At 56.7% G+C, this 23,400-nt stretch overlaps 1 protein-coding gene across 14 annotated transcripts in view; it reads right to left on the reverse strand.

Annotated features, from left to right (window-relative positions):
• Positions 1 to 12,885: 12,885 nt before the first annotated feature.
• PEAK1 (pseudopodium enriched atypical kinase 1) overlaps positions 12,886 to 23,400 on the reverse strand; it is a 288,824-nt gene continuing 278,309 nt past the window's right edge. For all 14 annotated transcript variants that reach the window (XM_055319925.1, XM_055319922.1, XM_055319933.1 and 11 more), the window contains one exon: positions 12,886 to 19,095. In XM_055319925.1, the coding sequence (XP_055175900.1) occupies positions 17,932 to 19,095 (1,164 nt within the window). In that variant the 3' untranslated portion in view covers positions 12,886 to 17,931. The remainder of the gene's footprint in view (positions 19,096 to 23,400) is intronic.

Consider the following 23,400-nt stretch of genomic DNA (forward strand, 5'->3'; position numbering starts at 1 on the left):
GGGCCTGTGGTTGGAGGCTTCCTGAGAAGAGGGCTTTGGGCAGGAAGACGGTGACAGACTTCTATGGCACAAGCTGTTGCTGCATGGGTCACTCGGGGGTCAGGGCAAAGATCCGGCCTGCAGTGGGGTGTCCCCCACCCATGGGGCAGCAGAGAAAGGCTCCTGCCGAGGTGAGGGAGGGAGAGACTGGACAGTTGGGTTAGGAGTCCGACCCCTCTCCGGGCTTCAGCTTCTCACGTGTGGCACAAGGGGATGGGACAAGGTGATGCTCCGGGGTCCTTCGATCTCTAAAGGGGGAGCGAGCATTAAAGAGCACGAAGCCGGCAGGGAGCAGGTCACTCCAGGAGGCCCTCCAAACCCCATATCCCCGCCGGCTTCATGCTTAGACCGTAGGACCTCCAGTGAGCCTCAGTGTCCTCCAGCAGGGAACGGGGACACCAGTCCTCGCAGACTGCAGAGCTAAGCAGGCACACAGGCCTCTGGATGCGTCACTGGCTGGGGTGTGGGTGCAACTCAGTGTGGGTGACGGGAGCGCGGCCCCCTCCTCGTCCTGTGGGAAGGACCACGGGGGTCCGTGAGACGGCGAGGCCGTGTCACCCCGGCCGGGAGCCCTTCTTCCTGGGCCCCCGCCTCTCACCTGTGGCCTGGGAACAGCGCGCTTCACGGGTTGTCGTGGAAGAGATGAGGGGTGAGCACAGGGGGCGCCCTGTGGGCTGGGCTGACGCTTTCCGTGAGGACGACGGCTACGAGGGCTGTCCCCTGGCCCCCCTCCCGCTCTGAGACCCAAGGCCCGGGGCGGACGCTCGCCACGCATTTCCGTGCTCATGTTGCTGTAACACCGACGGGAGTGAGGCCTCCGTAAAGACCACTGTGTCCTTCACTGCAACTTCCCCGCCGCGTTCACGTTGGATGGCGCCAGACGCCACAGACATCTTTGGGCTATGGCTGAGGGGAGGGTGGATCGAGGACACATCTGTGTGGCTTACGTGGTTGTGTGGTTTGCAGTCACTTCTGACTCCTGCCCACGACGCCCACCTGCCAACTCGCCCAGTGCCACCACCCGGAGGGTCACATGTGGATGTGGCAGCACCTCGTACTGGCGAGTTGTGGAGGTGAAACAAGGTGTGAAGTGGAGGGAGCCCGAGTGGGCCAGTGAAAGATCCCCCCGGCAGGACGTGGACCATGTCTCGGGGATGCCCGCTCAAGGAATATGCTCCTGTCAAAGAATAAAGCTGCGTATACAACGGTGAGTGCGTCACACATACGGTTTCTCTTTACGGGATTCATGCAAAATAAAGTCCGTCGGAAGTCCATTGTTTGTAGGCTCGAGTACTGGAGAAGCAGGAGGCACTTCGGTGTAAAATTGCATGTTTTATGCATCTCATTAGACGGAATTGCATCTCGGGGTCACTGATGCATCCTGTCCTGCTGAGGTCCAGTAGTTCCGGATGAAATGACACATGAAATTTCTACCAACACAACAAGGTGGCCTGGAGGAGCGAGTGTTCCGGTGACGAGATGCCCACACACACTCATCAACAACCACAGTGTACATAGCATAAGAGTAATTTTATTACACAATTACGTAGCTAAAAGCAATGTAGCAGCCATTTAAGAAGGCATCGGAATTTTTCTGGTTAATGAGCTGTCAATTCCAAATATTTAAGATCCGTCCTCACCCTGCAATCTCACGGCTCACTTACAAAAGGTATTTGATAGAGGATTCCACCAATTTGGCAACAATCCTGGAAATAACTGACTTTACCAGTAAGTTATGAAGCTGAGCTCTTCTAAACTATTAATAATGGAATTACAAATTGGCCAACCACACCAGGAAAGAGCTTTCTATTCCCTTTTAGGAAACACCAAATTATCTTTTCTATTCTCGCTCTCTTTTTCAAAGATTTTCTTTCTTTCTTTCTTTTCTTTCTTTCTTTCTTTCTTTCTTTCTTTCTTTCTTTCTTTCTTTCTTTCTTTCTTTCTTTCTTTCTTTTTCTTTGTCTTTCTTTCTTCTTTTTTCTTTCTTTTTCTTGAGAGAGAGAGAGAGGCAGAGACACAGGCAGAGGGAGAAGCAGGCCCCAGGACCCCGGGGTCACGCCCTGAGTCAAAGGCAGGCTCTGAACTGCTGAGCCACCCAGGCGTCCCCTAAAGTCACTTCCTAACAAAATGAAAATATCTTCATTCTTTTGCCACTTACTCTATACAACTCCAAGTCTGAGATTTCTGGGGGCAAGGTCCATTCCTTCTCTGATTCTGTCCCAATCCTATCTCAGTGTTCTGCAAACAATACATATAATTGGGGGATCCCTGGGTGGCTCAGCGGTTTAGCACCGTCTCCAGCCCAGGGTGTGACCCCGGGGTCCCAGGATTGAGTCCCACGTCGGGCTCCCTGCGTGGAGCCTGCTTCTCCCTCTGCCTGTGTCTTCGCTTCTCTCTCTCTCTGCGTCTTTCATAAATAAATAAATAAATAGATAAATAAATAAATAAATAAATAAATAAAACCTTTTTAAAAATAAAGGGAAATCTAAGAGAAATTCATTAAAATAGATGAATATACACATGGCTGAGCAAGGGAGAAACTACAGGGACGGAATGAGGGGCTCCATGCCTTGGCCAGGGTGTCTGACCTCCCTCCGCTACCATCTATTCCACGCTGACTTTGCCTTCGGCCATCACGTCAGCTGGCGGGGGGTCTTTCCCCGGGAAGGTGCCCCGGACCTCTGTCTTGGAGGGGTCTGAGCCTGGTGTCCTGCCCAAGTGTTTGCCATAGCCTCCCTTCCACGTTGACCACCGCTCACAGCACTGCCAGTGGGAGCGGGCAGCAGCCTCCTCTCTTCCTGCCCCACTGCCGTGGCCTCCTATCAGCCTTGGGTGGTCGAGGCCCGCGCCGTCTAATGCACCTTTGTGCGGGGAAGCAACGGTCTGCACCTGCTCTGCGGAATCCTGTAGGCCACAGCCTTATGTCACAGCCTCCTACGGCGGCCCACAGCCCCATGCAGACACTAACCGCCGGCATGTGGCTCGGAGCGCTGAAGAACTGAATTTCTAATTTTTCTTAATTTAAATTAATTTGTAACAGCCACAGGTGGCTACAGAATTGGACAGGACAGATCTCAATCAGTCATTCCCGCCACCCCTGTGACCTCCCTTGGCCTGTTCATCCAGTGGCATGGAGAGCCCCGATGGCCGGCTGGCACTGGGAACGCCCTGCTCAGCGGAGCCAGTGTGTGCCCCCCAGGCGAAGCTTCCCTCCCTTGGATCTCAAACCCCGAGAGCAGTAGGTGTAGGGCCGGTTCAGGAACGAGAAGCACATTTTTTGAAAGTGGGTTATTTGGCTCGAAGGTGACCAAATACCAAAACCAATCGCTATCCATTGGTTACTTGTGTTCATATACCTGGTCTTGGGGGGCAGCGCCCCGGCTCACGAGGCGCTGCCCCCCGCGTGCTGCAGCTGCTCTGTCCATGGGCCGCTCGCCTCCGCCAGCCCGGTGTCCGGGCTCAGGATGAGCCTGTGTCCCGTGGCCCTGCCCATCGCCTCACTTGGGCTGCTTTGGCTTTTTAGCTGTAAAGTGAGCTCCTGGGGCAGAGGCAGGGCTGCGGGGCTCCTGCAGGGGCACTTACTACGTGCCCTCAGGGGCCCGAGGGGGGCCGGGGTCATACCCCAGCGGGGCAGCGCTGACCCTCCGTGGTGCGAGGGGTCAGACAGGACATCGCAGCCACTGGGTGTGAGATCGCAGGGCGGTGGCCGCTGCTGGGGACCTGAGCCACCCACTTCCGAGAGCAGGGGCAGCTGGGGAGAGAAGCTACTGGATAGCCACTCGCCCTGGGGGCCTGGCCCCGGAGAACCCCCTTCGCGGGGGGACGCCACGGGGCGCACGTGCTCGGGACCCAAGCCGTGTCTGGGCCATTCCGAGAGCCACCCACAGCCTCCTCCCCAGGGGGACTGTCACCAAGCTCCCCGTTGAGCTCAGTCCTTTTCCCCGCAGATCTTTCCTCTGACATCCTACCTCGGTCCCCACCTCCGAGCCTTTCTTTGCGCTCTGGTGACTGGGCGCTGCGGCTAACGGTGGCATCTGTCCTGTTTGTAAGCGAAGGTCCCGACCCTCAGGTCCGTGGCGAACGCTGGGCGCACCAGTTCCGCGGGGACAGAGATGCTTGCAGGGGGAACGAGAGTCCAGTGGTGAGAAGTGAGGGGTTAAACCAAAAATTAAGAAGTTACTGCAGAAACAGCCCCAGGTGACGCGAGGGCGCGGAGCAGCACGTCGCACATTCGCGGCCGAAGTGTGAACTGCCACTTGGGACAGCAGTCGGCAGTTTGCATAAACCCGTGGGTCCGGGCCATGGTGTAATCACCCCAGAACTGCAGACCGTGTGCACAACGTCTTGTAGAGAAGCGTCCATAGCAGCTTGGTTCAAGCAAAAAATCGGAAAACCCCACATATTTATGAGAATGAAAATAGGTAAGCAAACTGTAATAAGTATGTTTACAGAGTGGACCAGGGAACATAATCAACAGTGAGAAGACACGGACTATGGACAGATGTGGCCACGTGGTTGCATTTTGCAATTATTACGCTGAATGAAAGAGGCCAGATGCAGAAGCAGAGGCCGTGTAAGCATCCGTGCTCGTGAAGCCCTCGGATGGGCACATCCGTGCGCTGTTTACTGGTCATAAAGTGGTTGCTTCCGGGGAAGGGATGGGGAATGACGGCAAAGGGGCATGAGGGAACCTTCTGGGGTAATGAGAATGTTCTAAATCTTGGTATGACTCTAAGTTACACGGCTGTGCTCTTCTTTTGTCAAAATTCATTCAGCTGCACACAACACCTGCAACTCCACCAAATGTATTTTATACAATAAAGTTACTGCAGGACTTTTCAGAGCCTTGAATTAGGGAAGGCGTGTTGTGAAGGTCAAGAGCAGAATGTAGCACACAGGGTTTCTTGACCTAATTCGAGCCTTGGTGGAAGGGGTGTGGACAGGAAATGCTCTTCCAAGACCATGAGCTGAGGGCAAACGGCCACGTAGAGATGGAGTGACAGGATTCCTTGCGTCCCGTGTCCTGGGTCTCATGGGGAGCTGCGTCCACCGCGAGGCGGTGAGGCCATGCCACCCGTCCCCTCTGCCCAGTCCTATACCTCCTCCTAATGGGACCTCAGGGTCTCCTAAGGGGTGAGGCTGTGACAGCCAGTGGAGTGGGGAAGCTTCTGGGAGGACGGGTGGTGCCCCGCTGGGGCCTAGCCTCCCCCCCCAGCAGCCCTGGCCCAGTCGGTGGGAGGGGGGAGGGTTCTGGTGGGGGAACCGGCCCCTAGACTGTGCCTGCTGGGTCGCAGACCCCGACGCCCACGGGCTTCTCATTCTGTGCTCGTTGGCCCCCAGCTTCTAGAAGCCTCTCAGGATGTTCATGTGTCCAGGGCATTGCTCTGCTGTTTCTGCTGTTGCTGAAGAGCCCTTCCCCTTGTTCTTTCTTCCTCTCCGCAAATGGCGCAGGGCCTGCAGGTGAGCGAGTAGGGGTGGGTGGAGGGGGGGCAGGTGTGCGGGGGGTGGGGAGGCGGATGGAGGGGGGGTGGCAGGTGCGCTGGGCGGGGCGGGGCAGGGGGGCAGCCTTTGGGGCTCCCTGTGAAGACACTGCCCATGGGGTCTCCGAGGCCGAGGATCGAGTCCCTCTCAGCTCGGCTCCCTGGTGGCAGGCCTGGGGGCGGTGACCTCGGACCCCCGTGTCCCACGGAGAGGCAGATCCGTCTCCCCCCCAAGGCCCTGGGCGATGACCGGGGGAGCAAAGGTGCTGCCGGCTGCTCCTGGGAAGGGCCTCTGCTGCCAGGAAGGCCCTCCGACCTCTCCGGTGCCTGTTGAAGTGGAGAATGTGGGGCGCGGGGGTGCTCAGGGCGTGATCCTGGGGTCCCGGGATCGAGTCCCGCGTCGGGGTTCCCGTGGGGAGCCTGCTTCTCCGTCTACCTGTCTCTGTCTCATGAATAAATACATTTTGAAGATGGAGACTCGGGTCAAGAGCCCGTGGAGCTGTGTGTGAAGGGGGAGTGCTCGCGGGGGGGGGGGGGCAGCGCCCGGGAGCCGCAGTCGCGTGGACGTGGGCTCCGAGCAGGGCCCGGCAGGTGGGGCAGCTGGGGAGAGGTGCAGGCAGGGCGGCTGTGGCGTGGGGAGCTCATGGCACCAGGGGCTTGTCCGGCCCAGCCCCCAGCGCTTCCCCAGGGCCCTGCTGGCAGAGCTGACCTCCGGGCGCTGCCCGCCAGGGACGCTGGACCCTAGCTCCCGACCGTGTCTAGAACCCGGCCCTGTTCTTCCTGGGGGCTCCAGCCACCCTGGCCAGCTGTCCCTGTGCCTGGGACCCTCCCCCCTGCAGCCCCCAGGGGCTCTGCCACAGTGAGCACCTGCACACTGCCTCCTACCGGCTCCCCGGGGCCCCCACGTGCCCCGGAGTGACCTTGGCCTTGCTCACGCAGCCACCTCGGTCCGGGAGGCCTTCTCCACACTTTGCCCGGCGAACTCCTATTTGGCCTTCAAAACCCCAGTGCGGGCATACCTCCTCTTGAAGGCCCCCATGTGGCCTTCCCTCCCCCCAGGGCCATGTGTTGGCCCCTCGATGCCTTCTGAGTGCTGCGGGCGCCGCGGCTGCCCCCCGTTTACCAACCGTCTCTGCCACGGGCGTGCAGCCTCCGCGAGGACCCTGGACCCGTCCTTGCCCGCACACCTCAGCCAGGAGCTGACTCACAGTCTTGGGGGAAGCACACTGAGTCTGTTAGCAGGTAGGACCCCTCGGCTGGTGGCGGCACCGTCCCAGAGCCATGCTGTGTGGCCCGGCCGCGCTGCTTCCCATCGGGCTCCGGGTTTCCCGCATCTGCCCTGCAGAGGCCCCGGGCTCTTGGCTGCGGAGCCCTGGCCCGTGTGCCGCCTGCCTGCAGGTCCCGCCTCTCCCACCCGCGGTGCCCGGGAGGCAGCGCCCTCATGCCCCTGGGACCGTGGGACTCGCACTGGGAACCGGGGGCCGTTTGCAGAACCTAAAGCTTCTTTCTTTTCCGGGGAGAAGTGGAGATCACGGAGGTGGGCCAGGGACACCTCCCGCGCCCACGCCGCCTGCCGTGCAGGAGCCGAGAGAGCCAGGGGAAGGCTCTGCTCCCTGCGCCCCCTTGTCACCGTATTCCCACAAAAGATCAATTTAAACCAGATTCATGGCAGAAAGAAGCGGGAGCTCTCCTCCTGGGGAAGCAGGGGGAAGCTGGCGGATCCAGGACGCCCAGCGCCCTCCACGAACAGGTATCACAATCAGAAACAATCGGATTCAACCACGAGGTTTCCATGAACGTAACTCCACGACTTCCCCTAAAAGAAAGTACATGGGATGGGAGCCTGTGTTAGCCGAGGCGCAGGGTGGAGCGTGGCCTCGGATGGAGGCCAGAGGCAGGGAGGCCCGGGCCGCCCGCCGGGAGGGAGGCCATGCTTCCGGGGGTGACCCCCAAGGGGCCGGAGGAGCAGCAGCCTCCGCAGCCCCCTCCCCCATCTGTCCGTCCGTCCGTCCCTGCGCATTAAAGGAGCAGCCCGGGGAGCGACGGGGGGCGCATGCTTGGGGCTGTCCGTGCCTGTGATGTGCGCGCCCCCTCGGCCGCGCGGGCCGGGTCCAGGCGGAGGACCGCCCTTCTGCAGTCCCTGCAGCTGCTGGGAAGCCCGCAGTTCTGGTCTCGTGAGGGGAGACCTGACCCCCCAGGGCCTTTGTTGGGCGCCAAGCCCTGGATGGGTCCTCTGCTGCTCCTGCTTGAGCTGAGCCCGGGGCACGGCAGCGGGCAGTGGGGGACACACTTTGGGCTGCGAGGGCCCCGCAGGTGGCAGCGTCCGTCCGCGGAGCCCACGCCCGGGGAACCTGCGAGGCGCAGGGACAGAGGCCGGGCGGCCCGACGGGGCAGGGAGGCCGCCGGGGGTGGGCTCCAGGGGTGGGCTCCAGGGGTGGGCTCCGGGGGGGGGGCTCCGCTGATTCGCTGCACCAGGCGGGGCCCCCTGCATGGCCTGTCCCCTGGGTCCCAGCTGGCCCGACAGCCTGGCTCGGCGTGGCCCCTGGAGCAAGGGCTCCCCCAGTGTCGGAGCCCGCACACCCGCCCAGCAGCGGAGAAGCTGTACAAAGACCTGGGTGGGTCTGAAAAGGCAGAGAACATGGTGCCGACGACAGGACGCTGATTAAACAACAACAAGGCCGAGGAGGGACCCCCTGTGGGACCTGCAGCAAGCGTTGGGCTGTCATTCCTGGGCGGCGACCTGGCGGCTGTTTATTTGCCAGGTTTCCCACCATCAATAGGCAAGACTTTTATGATCAGAAAGGGCTGTTCAAATGGTTTTACTTATGCCACCTTAGGTCCTCGTTCCTCGTTTCTAGAAATTTAAGCATTTGGATTCTCCCTTGACCCCCCCGTTCTCACCTACCTATTGGCATCTTTTGTTCTGAATGGTTTGTATGAGTCCTTCGCATCGAAGGATTTTAACCCCACGTCCGTTATATTTGTCGAGACGGTTTTCTGACTTTTCTTTTTTTTTTATTTTTTTTTATTTTTTTATTTATGATAGTCACACAGAGAGAGAGAGAGGCGGAGACACAGGCAGAGGGAGAAGCAGGCTCCATGCACCGGGAGCCCGACGTGGGATTCGATCCCGGGTCTCCAGGATCATGCCCTGGGCCAAAGGCAGGCGCCAAACCGCTGCGCCACCCAGGGATCCCGTTTTCTGACTTTTCGATCTGCTTCTTGCGGTTTGTGGGGGACGACTGTTTACCGTCTGTGTGTAGCCGGCCTATTGATCTTCCTGGCTCAGACGCCTTCTCTACATTGCTTCTCAACTCAGAAAGTCCTTCATAAAAAAAAAAAAAAATAGAACAGAAAATGACGTAGCATTTTTTCTAGTTTTCAGGCTTTATTTTATTTATTTATTCATGAGAGAGAGAGAGGCAGAGACACAGGCAGGGGGAGAAGCAGGCTCTGTGCGGGGAGCCCGACGCAGGACTTGATCCCGGGACCCCGGGGTCACGCCCTGGGCCAGAGGTACATGCTCCACTGCTGAACCCCGCGGGCGCCCCTCTTTCTTCTTTCCTTTGCGGCCCAGGCTCTTCCCTTGATCTGTTTGGACTTATCGTGGTTCACAGACTGCAGGTTACTTAGTTTCCCAATAGCTAACCGATTGTACCAGAATGTTTTATTGAAGGAGACCTTCCCTTCCCATGCGGGCACGTCTGACGTATCCTCTGTTAAATCCTTATCGATACTATTCAAGTTTCATTTTTGGTGCCCATGTTGTCCCGCGGCCCTATTCGTCTGAGGGCCACCTCGCAGCGTTTATCGCCCCCAGTTTTCCCAGAGGCCGAAGAGGCCTCTCACCGACCCTGGGCTTCTCTGGGCTTCTCTGGCCGAGGCCTCCTCCCGGGTGATCCGGGGAGCATGCGGGCCGCAGCCGCCCCGGGAGCTTTCGTCTGATTCTCCTCAAGCATCTGGGAACCCTGCGGCCTTTGTTACCAAGGGAAGGCTCCTCTCCGGCCCTCGGTCCCGTCGCTCGGTACTTCATGTCTGGCCATCTGGACGGGGGCATGGCCGCCCGGCAGGTAGGGGGGAGGGGAGGAGCCCACTGCGCCTCCGTGGGGCCCGGCACCCGAGCTGGGGGGGCGGGGGGGCACAGCCGTCGGGGGCCGTGGCCGCCAGGTGCAGGTGCAGGTGCGTGTGCCGCGTGTAGGTGCAGCCGGAGGTGGGACCGGGTCTCGGAGCACCTGGCTGGCCTGGCCGGCGGCGGACCCTCACTCCCTGAGGAAAGGGGGGGAGACCCTCGGCTGTGGGGCGGCAGCGGAGGTCCTGAGGCCATCGCCATCGGGGTGCGGCCCGGGTCAGGGGGACGGCAGCCGCTCGGGTGGCCCTGTCCTCGGCCGTGGGCGGAGTGGGGGCCCCTCTGGCCTCGCCCCCCAGCGCCCTCTGCGCCTGCACCCCCGGCCTCCCGGTGCCTTCCCCACCTGCTCGGGGCTCGGTCTCCTCAGCTGTGGCCCGGGGGCACGGGCTGAGCGGGGCGACCATGGGGGGCGGGCCCGTCAGCCCCCTCCCAGCTGAGCAGAGGCCCAGGGGCCCAGGCCAGCGCCTCCCGGGGGCTCCCCGAGTTGGCCCGAGTCACCCCGAGAGCCTCGGCTGCACGGGGCCATCTGACAGGAGGCCGGCGGGGCCTGGGCTGCGAGGAAGTGCCTGAGGACAGCCCCGGGCCTTGCAGGGGGCGGGAGGGTTCCCGTACAACCGACCTCATGGACCCCGTGATCTTGGGGTTCGGTGGATCCCCGGGAGCTGCCGGGCTGGCTCTCCAGGGAGGGCAGCTCCCTTCACCACGCGCCCCGCCGGCTCCGAGCGCGTCCAGCACCGCTGGCAGCAGGCCCGGGGCACCCCAGCCACCAGGGGACCCACCCTGGGGCATCCTGCAGGGCACGACCAAGTGGCCTGACCCGGGCTGGAGGTCCAGGGACGGGGACGAGCCAACAGGGCCTCAGGCAGCCGCTCTCAACACCCTCTGTTCCCCGGTTTCCTTCGGATCGCCTCGGCGGTGCCGGGTTCGGCACTCGGGCTCGAGCAGATGTCGCCTCGCAGCCCCTTGCTCCGGACGCAGAGGTGGCCCCGTCCTGTAAAAAGCGGGGCTCACCGAGAGACGAGAGACGTACTACAGATCCCTGGAAGCCATCGGGGGGTACTGGGAGGGACACTGGCGGCCGCCTGTAGGGCGAGGGGACACCCTGCCTGGGAAGGCCTACAGGTCCCTGCTTCGTTTGTAGGATGGGCCTCGGCTTTCGGGGAGGGCAGCCCGTTCCAGACCCCGGCCTCGCCCGCCCAGGCTGTTCCCGGGCACAGCGGCCTGGCGCCCTATCGGCGGCCACCCCCTCCACCCCCTCCACCGCCTCCGGCCTCGACCCTCCAGTCGGGTCGGAGCTCCTGCTGGCCTGGCCCAGCCCGGGGCCCCAGCCCGGGGCACTTGAAGGCGGCTCTCGGGCCCCGTCCTGGCTGCGCGGGTGGCAGGAATGGGCTGCGGGGAGGGGCGCTTGGCCAACAGCTGCACACATCGGGGTCGAAAGGGTCGAAATCCTGGCTTTGACAGGTTGAGTGAAAATGGGCAGACTGGGGCCACCCCGTGGGGCGACATGGCCAAGGGAGGCTGCGGGGCGTCCGACCCGTCGTCACTGTCGTGCTCCCCCGTCCGGCCGCCCGGAGCTCCCTGGGGCAGCGCTCAGGCCAGCAACACCGGAGCTCGGGAAGGGCCGGGGTCGCCCTCCCGGGTGTCCGGGGCTGGGGCCCAGCAGAGGGGCGGGGGCCGTGGAGGGGCTGGAGAGACAAGGTGCTTGGGGTGAGGGCGGCAGGCACGCGGCTGCTCCCAATCCCTCGTTTCCGGGGCTTCCACGTACCTTCTGTGAATACGCGGCATCTGGGGTCTCCGGGGGGCTGGGGATCAAGCCCAGGCCGCCTGTGTCCATTCGGAGATCTGAGAATTTGGGAGAACTGCATCTTGGCGACCGACTCCCTCCTGCCGCCCGCGGTGAAAGCCCATTTTAAGTTTCAGCTCTCATGGCCTTGAGCTGCTCTCAGGTGGCCTGTGGCCCGCAGTCCTTGGCTCCTAGGGTGAGAGCTCCGTCCCTCCAGCACAGGCTCCAGGGGTGGGGGGGGCAGGGTGGGTGACTTGTGCCCTGGCGCGGTGAGCCGTGAGCACTCACAGCCCGGGCACCAGACACCAGCTCGTACCAGCTCATTGCAGGTAGGAAAGATCCAGATCCTCTGGGTCTGGGTTGGAGGCAATCTGCGGGCCCACAGCCACCGAGGACTCTATCCGAAGAGGAGGCTGCTCTTGCAAGCCCCGCTGGTGGACTTCCCAAGATGGGATCCCATGCCCGTGAAGTGACCCCGCGGGAGGAACAGCGCGTCCAGCCTTCTCTGCTCGTGCTCCGCGTCACCTGGAGTCCGGTTAGGGCGACCCACATCCCCTGAGGCTCGCTGGGCCACCGCCGCCAGCAGAGCACCCACAGCACCCGAGCCCTGCGGCCCCAACCCCTTCCCTGCTGCCCCAAGGAGCCAGTGTGTGTGCTCGGCGCCGGGGAGGGCGGCCCCCAGGACCCTCGGGCGGGCGAGCAGCTGCAGCAGAAGAGCTGTGTCCCTGCGGACACGTACGGCTCTGCGGCAGCCCTTCCTCCCGGACCCAGATGATGCAGGGGCGCCTCAGGGGCTCCCCAGCAGCACAGGGCGCACGTCTGGCAACCCCCGAGGCGCAAGGTGCTTCACGTGTGATCTGCAAGTTGCAGTGATCGCTGGTGCAAGAGCAGAAACACAGGGGTGGAGGCAGTGACCACCGTGGGGGTTCAGAGCTCACGTGGCCTCAGGTTAGAACCTCCGCGTGTGCATCTCCATCCACCGTGCCCCCATGGTGCGGCCGCTGGGCAACCGGGTCCAACGGCGACTCCCTCCTGCCAGCCCCTCTGCTCCCGCCTGCGTGAGATCCCTGGGGGCCCAAGCATCAGGCAAAGGGCGTGTGGGTCCTGCAGCGGAGGACGCTGGGTGCCGTGCGAGGCCCGGCCTGTGCTCACAGCATCTGCGCGATCCGACACCTTCCTGAGAGGCTGGCCAGAGGGTGACCAGGCTGGAGGCTGGCGGAGATTGGCGCCAGGGGACAAGGTCACAGGGCCGGAGGGCAGCCTTCAGGGTGACGGAGGAGGAGGAGGAGGAGGAGGAGGAGGAGAGGGAGGAGAGGGAGGAGGAGGAGGAAGCAGGGAACGAAGACCCGAGAGGGCACAAGTCCTGGGAGACAGACCCAACCCGACAGGGAAGCCACACCCTCCCCCGGGGGCGTCCCCATGGGACAGTCACTGAAAAAACAAGGGCTCGTCTCATCTTTAGTGTATATTAAAACAAATTTATTTACACAGTAACATGATGTCACAGAGAACACAGCAAAGTACCACAGCAAACCAAGGGCGGCACCACCTGCGACAGAGGGGACCTTACCTGGTGGGTTTACACAACTGTAAGGTGTGTAGAGGCTTGAAGCTCCAGGAAAGAGCAAGGGAAACACATTTGTTCAAATACAGAGTGAGCAGAGCCGTGGGGATGAGGGAGGGACGGGGTGAGGACGGCCGTGAGCCAAACGCGCGAAGGACGACATGTCGCTCCACCGATCTCAGGCCTGCATGTCGCCGAGAGCCCCAGCCCCAGGTGTTCAGCTCGGTAAGGGAAGGGATGTGTGGTACTTGGGGCAGGTGTCCTGAAGCAGTGTGGTTTATCCTTCAAAATGCTACTCTGAAGCCACAGGGCTGTTCAACATTCAAATTATCATGAGCGCGCACACACACACACACTCTCCACGCACTACACGGGCAAAGTGGATTCTCCATATTATAATAATAATTGTAGCAAAATATATGACTCTATACTTCTGCTAGATTAAAAAATTTCCGACCTCTTTTGATTCCCTGAAACTTTCTTAATTAAAAAGAAAAGCATGGGGGTGAGTGGGATGGGTAAAGGTAAGAAGCTGGAATAAGCCCAGAGGCTCCTGGAGGGAGAGGCGAGTGAGGGGAGGTGGGCACGCAGGCCCCGCACCCCAAGCGGGGAAGCTTCTCGCAGTGGCTGATGCAAAACCTACTCTAACGTCCACAGCTGCCGTGGGGGCGGCTGACAGCTGTATAGCACCTTGTGCATCAGGGGCCTTACAGGTACTGGGTGATGATGACGAGCGGTGACCACCTCTGTAGGAAGCTGCATAAAGAGGACTAGGATTTAAGAAATCTCCCAGGAGTTCTTTAAACAAACCTATCGAAACTGCCACACGTCTTAGAAAAAGTTGCCCAGCTTTCAGAATCCCATGGGTATGACGTCCCCGGGCTGAAGTCAGGGCAACAGCCACGGTCATGTCACAGGGAGAGCGACTGGTTCCTTTTCCTTAAATCCTTTTCCTTAAATCCTGGGGCACCTTACAATCCGCCGGCGGCTTTTATCATCATCATCACCATCATCTTCTTTCTCTTTTTCCCTAATATACGAAATGGACTTACTTTTTTTAAAGGTGCTTTTTTTGGAGGATGGATCATTTTATCAGCCAAATCCCTTGACATGGAATGTATGTGAGCTCTCCATCTATGGCAACTGTCGTCACCCAACCTCATCACCTTTGAAGCATCAGGACAGAAAGGCTGGATCTCTTTGGTATAATCTCTATCTAGGGTCTTGCAACGCAGCTCCTCTGGCTTCCCTTCTGGCATCTCTTTTGGTCCATGGAATCCCTGCCCTCGGCCCCGCTGCAAGCACGGGCAGCTGGGCGTCAGCGCGCACGTCAGCGGGAGCAGCGCCCGGATTCGTCTCGGCACAGCACTTTGGGCCTTTGAGAATATGAGCTCCAATGAGGTAAAACTAGTAACCCGGGTTCGTGGGCAGCCATCCCGTTTACTCATTAGGCTGGACCAGAATTTTCAATCCTTATCAACCAGTGAGGGAGATAAGAACACGTCAGAGTTGGCCTGGGGAGCCAAGTCCTTCTCTCCGTCATCCTCAAGGATGTTCATACTTTATTCATACATCTAGAATCATTTGGAATTATAGTGCAGTATCCTAAGTACGTCCTGACTTCTGGGACTAGTCTGTACTTTTTTTCAGATCACTGCCAGTATAATCTAGGGGAAAATCTTATTTGCAGGTTTACCAGCAAAATCAAGTCAAGTTACTTCCCAGCATTGAAGCATTTTAAATTCAAATTTGGGAAGCTGAGTGCAATCATTCCGTGCCTTACCATCTAGGAGGCCTCAAAGATCTTCCAATCTGCAATACTAGAAACTTTAAAATAGACAGTTTTACTCCCAGAAATATCACTGATATTTCTAGGGGTTTAGATCTCTTGGCTTACAACTTGTCCATGTTTACAAGCTTCTTCTGAGTCTGGGAGCAAAACCGGCCCCACTAGATGACGAAAGGCTACCCAGGCTCGTGGAGTCCTCAGGGGCGCGCTTCACGGTCACCCGCGTCAGCAGAGTGGGTGCTCCTGCCCTCCGCTCCTCACCCAGCTCACCCCCAGAGGGCAAATCTTGACACCCACTGCTGCCCTCCTGCCCTCCGGGCCTGCCTCAGGCTAGGGGCTGGGCGGCCTCATTCGTGGTTGGCTCACGATTCTCCTACGGGCCCACAGGTTTAACCACGTCCCCCACCCTGCAGTTGATCCTCACGAGCCAGCGTCCGAGCACCTCTTCGGGGACGTGCACCAAGGCACTCTCCCTCGGGCCGGTGTGGCAGGAGTCCCGAAGTCCTAGGCCTCGTGGGGGCGTCGATCTCCGCCTTCGCGGGCTGGCTGCCGCGCGGACAAGGCACTCTGCTGCGTGTACATTCAGTCTCGGTCTTGGTTGTCCACCCGCCTCCCTGTTTCTCTAGCACCGAAATGTGTCCGAGAGATGGTTCTTGCTCACGTGGCTTAAGGTAAAGTTCCAAAGGTGGCTTAATTGTTCAAACTCTTGATAAATGGAAGCATCTGTAGGACAGACTTCAACGGAAAAGAAAGAAATTTCCAAATAATATCGAAGACGGTAACTTGACGTTACTTGAGAAAACTTAAAGTGCTATATGGTCACGATGCCAGACTCCCATGTGCACACCACCGCGGTCTCCAGGCAGGGCTTCTTTCTGGTGGAGGAGCGGATTCAACGTCCCTACAGTAATTAATGTGGGACGGCAAGAAAATATTCGTGATAATGTCAGGCTGAGTCTCATCATCCTGGAAGAACGTTCCGGGGACCACCTGATGCTCTGCCTCCTGTCCAGAAACAGGTATGCTGCCTGTTCCGCCCTAACCGTGACCCCTTTCCCCTCTACCTTGTAACGTTCTCAGCCGTCCCTGGGAGAGCAGTTAGCCTCGCCGCCTGCCCGGGGAAGCTGGCAGCCCTCTCGGCCTAGGGGCACATTCATCTTTTGCCCTCAACAAATCGTGATGTGAAAACGGTACTGAACAACCCCGAGGTGCTGTTTGCCGGCGCCGGGGCCGCGCAGTGGGGAGTCGTGCCGGGACTACCACGGGGTTCACGAGAGGAGGACTGGATCCGAGTCCAACGGAGGGAAAAAAAAAAAAAAGAAGAGGAGGAAAAGGATACCTGGAAAACAAATGGAGGGACCAGGGAACATTCTTCATTAAGTAGGAGACCTCGTTAAAGTTGATGTTCCTATTCACATGGGCAAGGCACCACAAGAATGACACCGAGAAAGCGTCTCAACGGGCGAGCCGTCCGGGGCCGGGCCGGCGCGGTCAGTGGTCTGCGTGCTGCTGCCTCAGTGTACAATGGGGCGGGCACTCGTGCGCATGGGGACGAGGTGACCGAGGTGACCCTCACAGCGGCCAGGCTGGGCCCGAGCGGGGGGACCGCTGGCCTGCAGCGGCCTCTGGGGCGTCCTGGGGGCAGAGCCCGGCCCGGTGGAGGCGGACGCCCTGCCCTTGGGGCCACCGAGCTCTTTCCCTGGGGCCCTGCGCTGCTGGCCGGGAGAGCAGCCCCACCCCGCCCCGGGAGCCGCATGAGGCCCGAGGCCCGTTCTCTTAAAACAAAAACAAAACAACCCGCCCCCCAAAACCAAAGAAGATCACAAAAAAATACATTCTTCTCCTTTCTCGATCCTCTTTGATTAGGTGAATCATAGGAAAAAGGCTGTTAAAAATGTTAAAAGTTTAGAAATTTCCAGAAGGCCACGAATGTGCTCCCCAAGTAATACTCACACCGGCCTGGGCTTTGAGAAGCCGCACGCCAGTGGCAGGGGTCCCAGAGCCCCTCGTGGGCCCGACGCACGCCGCCCTGGGGCCCCAGCCTCCCTGGGGGTGCAGGCTGCCCACGGGCCACCCTTGGGGTCCTGAGGCGAAGTCAACAGGCACTCACAGTTTTGAATAAAACAAGTGCATGGTCGCCTCGGGGTCTCCTAGGCCGCGTGGCTGAGGGGCGACGGAGGCTTCTGCACATCGCGGGCTGGGGGCGCGACACCAACACTACCGTGCGGCATGAAGTGCACACACAGATTGCACATGGGACCGCCCCCCCCCCAGGGCCCCGGCCCGCCGCCCGGCTGTCCACTCCGACAGCTTGGACACAGCCAAAGCCAGCACGGCAACCCTCCCTGGTGTCCCCCTGCCCCCGGCCGCGGCCACCGTGAGCTCTGCCCCACGGAGGCACTGGTGCCACCACCTTGGGTCAGTCCCATCCTGGGCCGCGGCGGCCGCCACACCCGCTCCCTTGGCAAGTGGGGGCAGAGCGGGGCGGAGGGAGAGCAGGCAGGGGACGTGGGGGGGGCGGGGCCATCCTGCCTGCGCGCTCCCACCCACCGAGAACAAACAAACACGCGCCATGACCCAAGGGACGGAATCCCTCCCTGCCTTTTGACTACCTGCTGGGGCAAAGGACACGGTTCCCAGGAACAAAACCAGGCCGATGCTCGGGATGGCAGCTCTGACTGGCAAGAGAGTCAGTTACTGACATGTTTAAGAAAAAAAACTGTTGTGGGAGCTTAGCGGATAATGGAAAGGACTGCTCAAATCTGCCTACTGCTATGGAGTATAAATACGTGGTGTTAAAAAGACAGGTGATATTCAGAATTCTGGGCGAGCTGGACACAGCTCACTGAGTTCACACCAAAAGGGCCGTCGCTTCCAGGATGGACATTTTCATCTTCTACCTGCATTTGGGGATACTTAGGGTGAACGCTGTTCCAATGGAAGGCAGTTGCATGGCCAGAGAGTGAAGACAGACCCAGCTTCTCACCGACGTGGAGCTATGGGTAAGTCTTCAGAGTAGACTCGTTTTTCCTGGTCAGGGATGGGAGGCTGGTCTCTCTTCTTTCCGTGACTTCCGTGTGAGCACTGGGGAGCGGGAGCACACAGGCAACTTGAAGGTGGAAATGAAAGAAAAGCAGCAACCAGGACACACTAGCGGTGTTGCAGGGTCTTCACAATACAGCCGAGGGAGTCTGGAGTGGCAAAGGCCAAATACTGTGCACAAAGCCAGTCCTCAAGGCTGACCCCGCCCTCCCTGTCCAGGGACTTCTCGGCAAACTTGATCATCAGCAGTGTTCGCTTGATGTCCAGCCAGTTTTGGAGGAGGGCGCTCCTCTGCGCTGGGCTGGGAGAGATGGTGACAGTCTGGAAGAAATCTTCCCGGGGGCCCCAGAGCAGACACTGCAGGATGCCTTTGGCATCTGAAATGAGGATCCGCTCAGAAGGGTTGGGATTGAGGAGGCAGCTGGCCAGCTGCTGTAGGCCCTGGGAATAGGGGGAGCGGAGCGGGATGCGGGGCAGGTCTGCCCGGGTGTACTCCTTCTCCTTCAGCTCCGGGTTCTCATCAAAGGGGTTGGGCAGGTGCAGCATCTCATAGATGAGGATGCCCGTCTGGAACTCATCACACTTTTTATACTGCGTGGCTGTTATGATCTCTGGAGCGAGGCGGGACTGGTCACGGAGGATCTCGGGATCCACCAGATGGCTCTTCTGCTTGGCCTGAGAGAAGTTGCTTACTATGAGCCTTGTGGGACAAGAGGAGGTGGGGTTGGCCTCTGCAGGCCCAAGGCCCTGGGTCGTCCCCCCTGGCTGGTAGTGGACCAGCAGCAGGTTCTCCAGACGAAGGTCGCAGTGAGTGACGTGGTAGGGTTTGAGGTGCTCGAGGCCAGAGCATAGCTGCAAGAGCAGCAGACACACCTGCCTCTCATACAGGTCAGGGCTTTTCCCATGCTGGACCAGAGAGTCTCGCACAAAATCAGCCATGGTGAGATAGGGAACCTCTCTGGTGATGACCACAACGTGGCTTCTCTGCTTCCTGCTAATGACGCCCTGGCTTTCCTTCTGGGATGACTCTGTTTCAGAGCAGGGCTCTAGGCTTTTCCCATCAGTTTCTCCTTTTACCCCTTCTTCAGCCTCTTCCATCTCATCCTCTTCCTCTTCTGGGGAATCAGGATCCTCCCAGGGAAGCAGACGATTAGGGACTTCAGCAAGGAAATGGCCACAGTCCTGTTGGATGTTAAAATGGACAGCCAGACTCTGCCGGACAGCCAAGCTGTGATAATACTGCTGAGATTCTTTAGCTTTGCTCTTACAGATCTGAAAGAAGAAAGCAAATAACACAATAAGAAATGCACACTTTCAAAACCCGGCTGCAAGGTGTACAGGAAGATTAATTGGAAGGTGACCGGTTAGGAACAAGTCGTGTCATGGTGAAGTCTTCAGAGTCTTCACAGTCCTGTGCTGAGTTACAGGAACACTGGCAGTAACCACTCCTCGTGGCTGTCTACATGCTGAGCGCTTGATGTGCACTGTCTCTGCTGTCTCTACACTAACCCCTTCAATATAGGCTGAAGATTTAAGAAATAAAAAATAATTAAAAAAAAAAAAAGCCCAGGCCTACCAGCTTGTAAACCCAAGACTGTCCAACACCAAAAGCTTACGTTTTCCATTGTATCTCATACGTCATCTAGAAAACACAACCACCAAAAATAATTTTTCACCTACTTTCTGTCGAGGCTTATGGCCCAGACTTCTACAACAGCTCTACAAAGTGGGCCAGGATACCTTATTTCATCATTGGTCAGGAGAGTAACATAGCGTTGACCAGGTAAAGTGTGGGTTTTCCTAATTTCCAATGAACGTCATTGTCACAACTCAGGCACTCCTGATTGACTGGCAAGGTCGAGATAAAGGCTTGAGAGAATCATTGGTCTGACCTAGTCGGAGCAAAACCAACATTTCAACGGCAGGACTCTTGAGTTTCAAGCTTTCTCTTAATAGGCCTCATTTAAAGGCGAGTATTTAGGTAGTGAGGACTTCCAAAAAGAATTTTATCGAGAGGTTATGGATTATGCAAGAGTTTGTTGATCACAAACATTAGCCAAGAGTCATACGTACCAAAACAACTATTGTATTTCTAGTCATACATGGTTAGAAAAGCAAAGAGTAAATAAAATCACCCCTAACTGGATTATACTCATGATAGGATGTGGAGAAACTGACAGTGGGAGACTAGGGGTCGAACACTAGTTCACAGGTCACAAGAGCTCAGTCCGGACAGCACCTCCCTGAGCCTATTAACTAAGGAGCACATTTTCTATCCTCAGCAGGGACATGCTGCAGATTCACAGGGATCCAAGCTTCCCAGCAACAGGCACTCGGAAGTGTTCACACTGCCTGTTTGCTACAATAATACAGAAAAGAAACAATTTCTAAAAAAGGATTTCTAGCTACTTTTATTTTTTTTAAATGTACATTTTCTTGGGAGAGTGCTGATGAGTCTTCAGTTCTGAGAAACAGCATGCTCTGATTTCCATTTAAATAGATATTAAGAAAAATATGAAATAGGTGATAGGGGACTAAAGAGTACATGTCTCATGATGGAAAAAAAAAAAGAAGGAAAAAACCCCCCAAACCAGACCAAAGGTAAAGTGTAATAAATATGTATAGGTACAGTAAATAAGAAAGGATGTTCCCTACTACACGTAGAGTCTTGACATCAGTGATCAATGCCTCAGAAATCTCTCCTCTTTTCAAATCTTATACCACCTACATCATCAACTTGAGGGCACACTAAACATTTCTTCTTTAACCAAACTTCTGGTCTTGAAACAGAGATAACCCCAGGCTGATTTCAACTTAAAACACATATCTTTCAGAAAAATACTATCTTTGGAAAGCTCTCAAAGTCTCAGTTCATGCAGTGTAATATATAATCCTATATGTTCATCAATCACAACATGAATTCTTTCTATACTGCACTGTTGGCAATATTTCATATTTATGTGTCAGCAGGTATTTAAAAAATCCTATGCTAGTCATCTTTTAGTTGTACAGGAGTTGGATCTAGGACACAGCACCATTAACCCCATTTCCAATTTTAATATTTTGCTCAATATCACATCACTGGCTGGAATGAAAGTTCAAAGGTTCCAACTCCCCAGTCTTTGAAAAGTCCATCAAAGACCACTGAGTTGAACTGAATGAGACTGCAGTCAAACTCTAGCAGCCACGTCATAGAGAGGACACTCACCAAGGGCTTGGCAGGTTTGGGATTTAGTCCTGCCACTAACTGCGTGTAACCTTGGGCATCTCAATTCATTCCTCTGGGCCTGAGTCTCCCTTAAAAAAGGGAGACAATATAAAAAAAATCCGGAAACCTACTTCAGAGTGCACTTGTGAGGATTAAATGAGGAATGAGATCAACTCTGTAGAGTCGATCTATAAATCTCAAAGCTACACAAAGGTAACATTGCAAATGACTAGGACAATTAACAACCTACAAATGTTAAAAGTGATCTAATGTTATAGAATCTTCATGTTTTCTCAAACAAAGAAAGCAAAATAGAAAAAAATGCATCTTTCTTTGGCGTTCTGAGAGCCACCTGCCCCAGCAGTAAGGCTCTCGGACCATGGCTTTGGTGGAGGTGGCTAGAGAAGAGCTAAGGCTCGATGCCCCCAGGCCAGTAGGTCAGGCCAGCAGCATGTTCTGGTCCAAGACAGTTCCATCGAAGGCTCAGTGAGAGAAGAGTCTGACCACCCTGTAGTTTCTACTGTGCTAAGTTGCACTGAAGAAAAACTCGCCACTCCGGGCTTTGGCTTTAGAAGCAGAGAGGGTACTGTAACTGCGACTGCTCCTCTCGTCGGATTGTCGTCATGGTATCTGCCCCCACACAGACACATGCTTCTGTAGGGTCCCCCCGAGCTGTGTGAGTAGAAGGGAACATGGACACGACAGTAAGAATTTATGTTTAGTTTGACAGGTGAACTCGAGATAAAGGTCCAAAGTGATTTACAAAGGAGAAATGATAGACTGTTCAATCACTTTGGTGCCTGGAGAGCGGACCTGAACAGGTGGCGCGTCCTTATCTTTCCATCTTACAATATAGAGACAGGCTGAAGAATAAACCAAAACCAGGCTGCTTGGGGGTGTGCCTCCGAGATGTGCCCCGGTCCTCTTTCTGGACAAGTCACTGGTTCTGGGAAGGTGGCGGTGCCAAATTCAAGCAAAAGCAGCGCTTTCTTTCTTTTTTAAAAAAAAAAATTATTTATTTATTTATTTATTATTTATAATAATATATTTATATATTTACATTTTATTTATTATTTATAACATATATTTATATATTATTTATTTATTTATTTATTTATTCATTCATTCATTCATTCATGAGAGACACACACACAGAGAGAGGCAGAGACACAGGCAGAGGGAGAAGCAGGCTCCGTGCAGGGAGCCCAACGTGGGACTTGATCCCGGGACCCCGGGGTCACGCCTGCTACTAGGTCACGCCTAGTCACCTGCCTACTTAAACTTCCTAGTGGCGTCCCACTATCTTCACAGGAGAGAGTCCTGGCCCGGCCTCCCTTTGCTGTCTTACTTCTCGCCTCTCTTTCACTTTTGTCACATTGAACCAGCAGCAGCCAGCCCGCTCCCCCAGCCGGTCCCCCGCTCCCACACACCCGGTGTTCTCTCCAATAGGGGCCTCTCTTCACCCCTCACCTGCCTGAGGGACTCCTACTTGCTCTTTAAGGCCATTATCATGGGTCAGTTCTGCCAAAGAGAGAAGTACTGGATACCCTAAGCCTCCTCTCTGTGTTTCTTGAACACGTCTCTATCATTACAGATAGCACACTTCACTGTCCCAAGAACAGATATTTGCATCCGCAGGGCCTACCTCGGAGCAAGGCACACTGTGCGAGCTCAGCATGTCTGTGCAAAACACTGAGGAGGGCCACATCTGATCTGGTGTAGCCGCAGGGTTATGGACTCGGAGCAGCTAGGATGTGTGAACAGCTTCTATGAAGTGGATGGAGGTTGGCAGGTGATGGGGAGGGGCCAGTGCAGACTAATCTGACTAACGAACACTCAAGACCAGACGATGCAAATGAGAAAGATCTGAACCACGCGCGCTGTCCACGGAGTCCAGGCTGCCACAGAGGCTTGGTGGTCTTGTGCTGCACAAACCTGCACAAAATAACAAAGTTCCTCAACATTCCATTCAATTTCCTCTGCTTTTTCCCAAAGAAAACGATGATTACAAAATACAGGACTCTTCAAAAATACTCCATATCAGCTTTTCTTTCTCCATGGATGGGGCCAGTCGGCCTAGTATGCCTTCAGCCTACTTACACTTTATCAGCAGGAAATCTCATTTCCACCTCACACTGTACACTTTACAGTGCCTCAGTGAGCCTTCAGCGAGATGGCTATTGTAGGGAACGGACTGTAGGGGGACAAAAATGAGAAATCCTGATGACCACATACACCATGCCTCCTGCACTGTTTTGTCACATTACACAAAAGCACAACTGCAAATGAGAGAGAGCCTAGAATGAAAACCTGCAAATGTGAAACAGAGGTCCAGCATTGGGTACAACCTTGCTCTAACAACACGGGCC

Source organism: Nyctereutes procyonoides, unplaced genomic scaffold (genome assembly GCF_905146905.1).
Source record: "Nyctereutes procyonoides isolate TBG_1078 unplaced genomic scaffold, NYPRO_anot_genome, whole genome shotgun sequence".
NCBI lineage: Eukaryota > Metazoa > Chordata > Mammalia > Carnivora > Canidae > Nyctereutes > Nyctereutes procyonoides.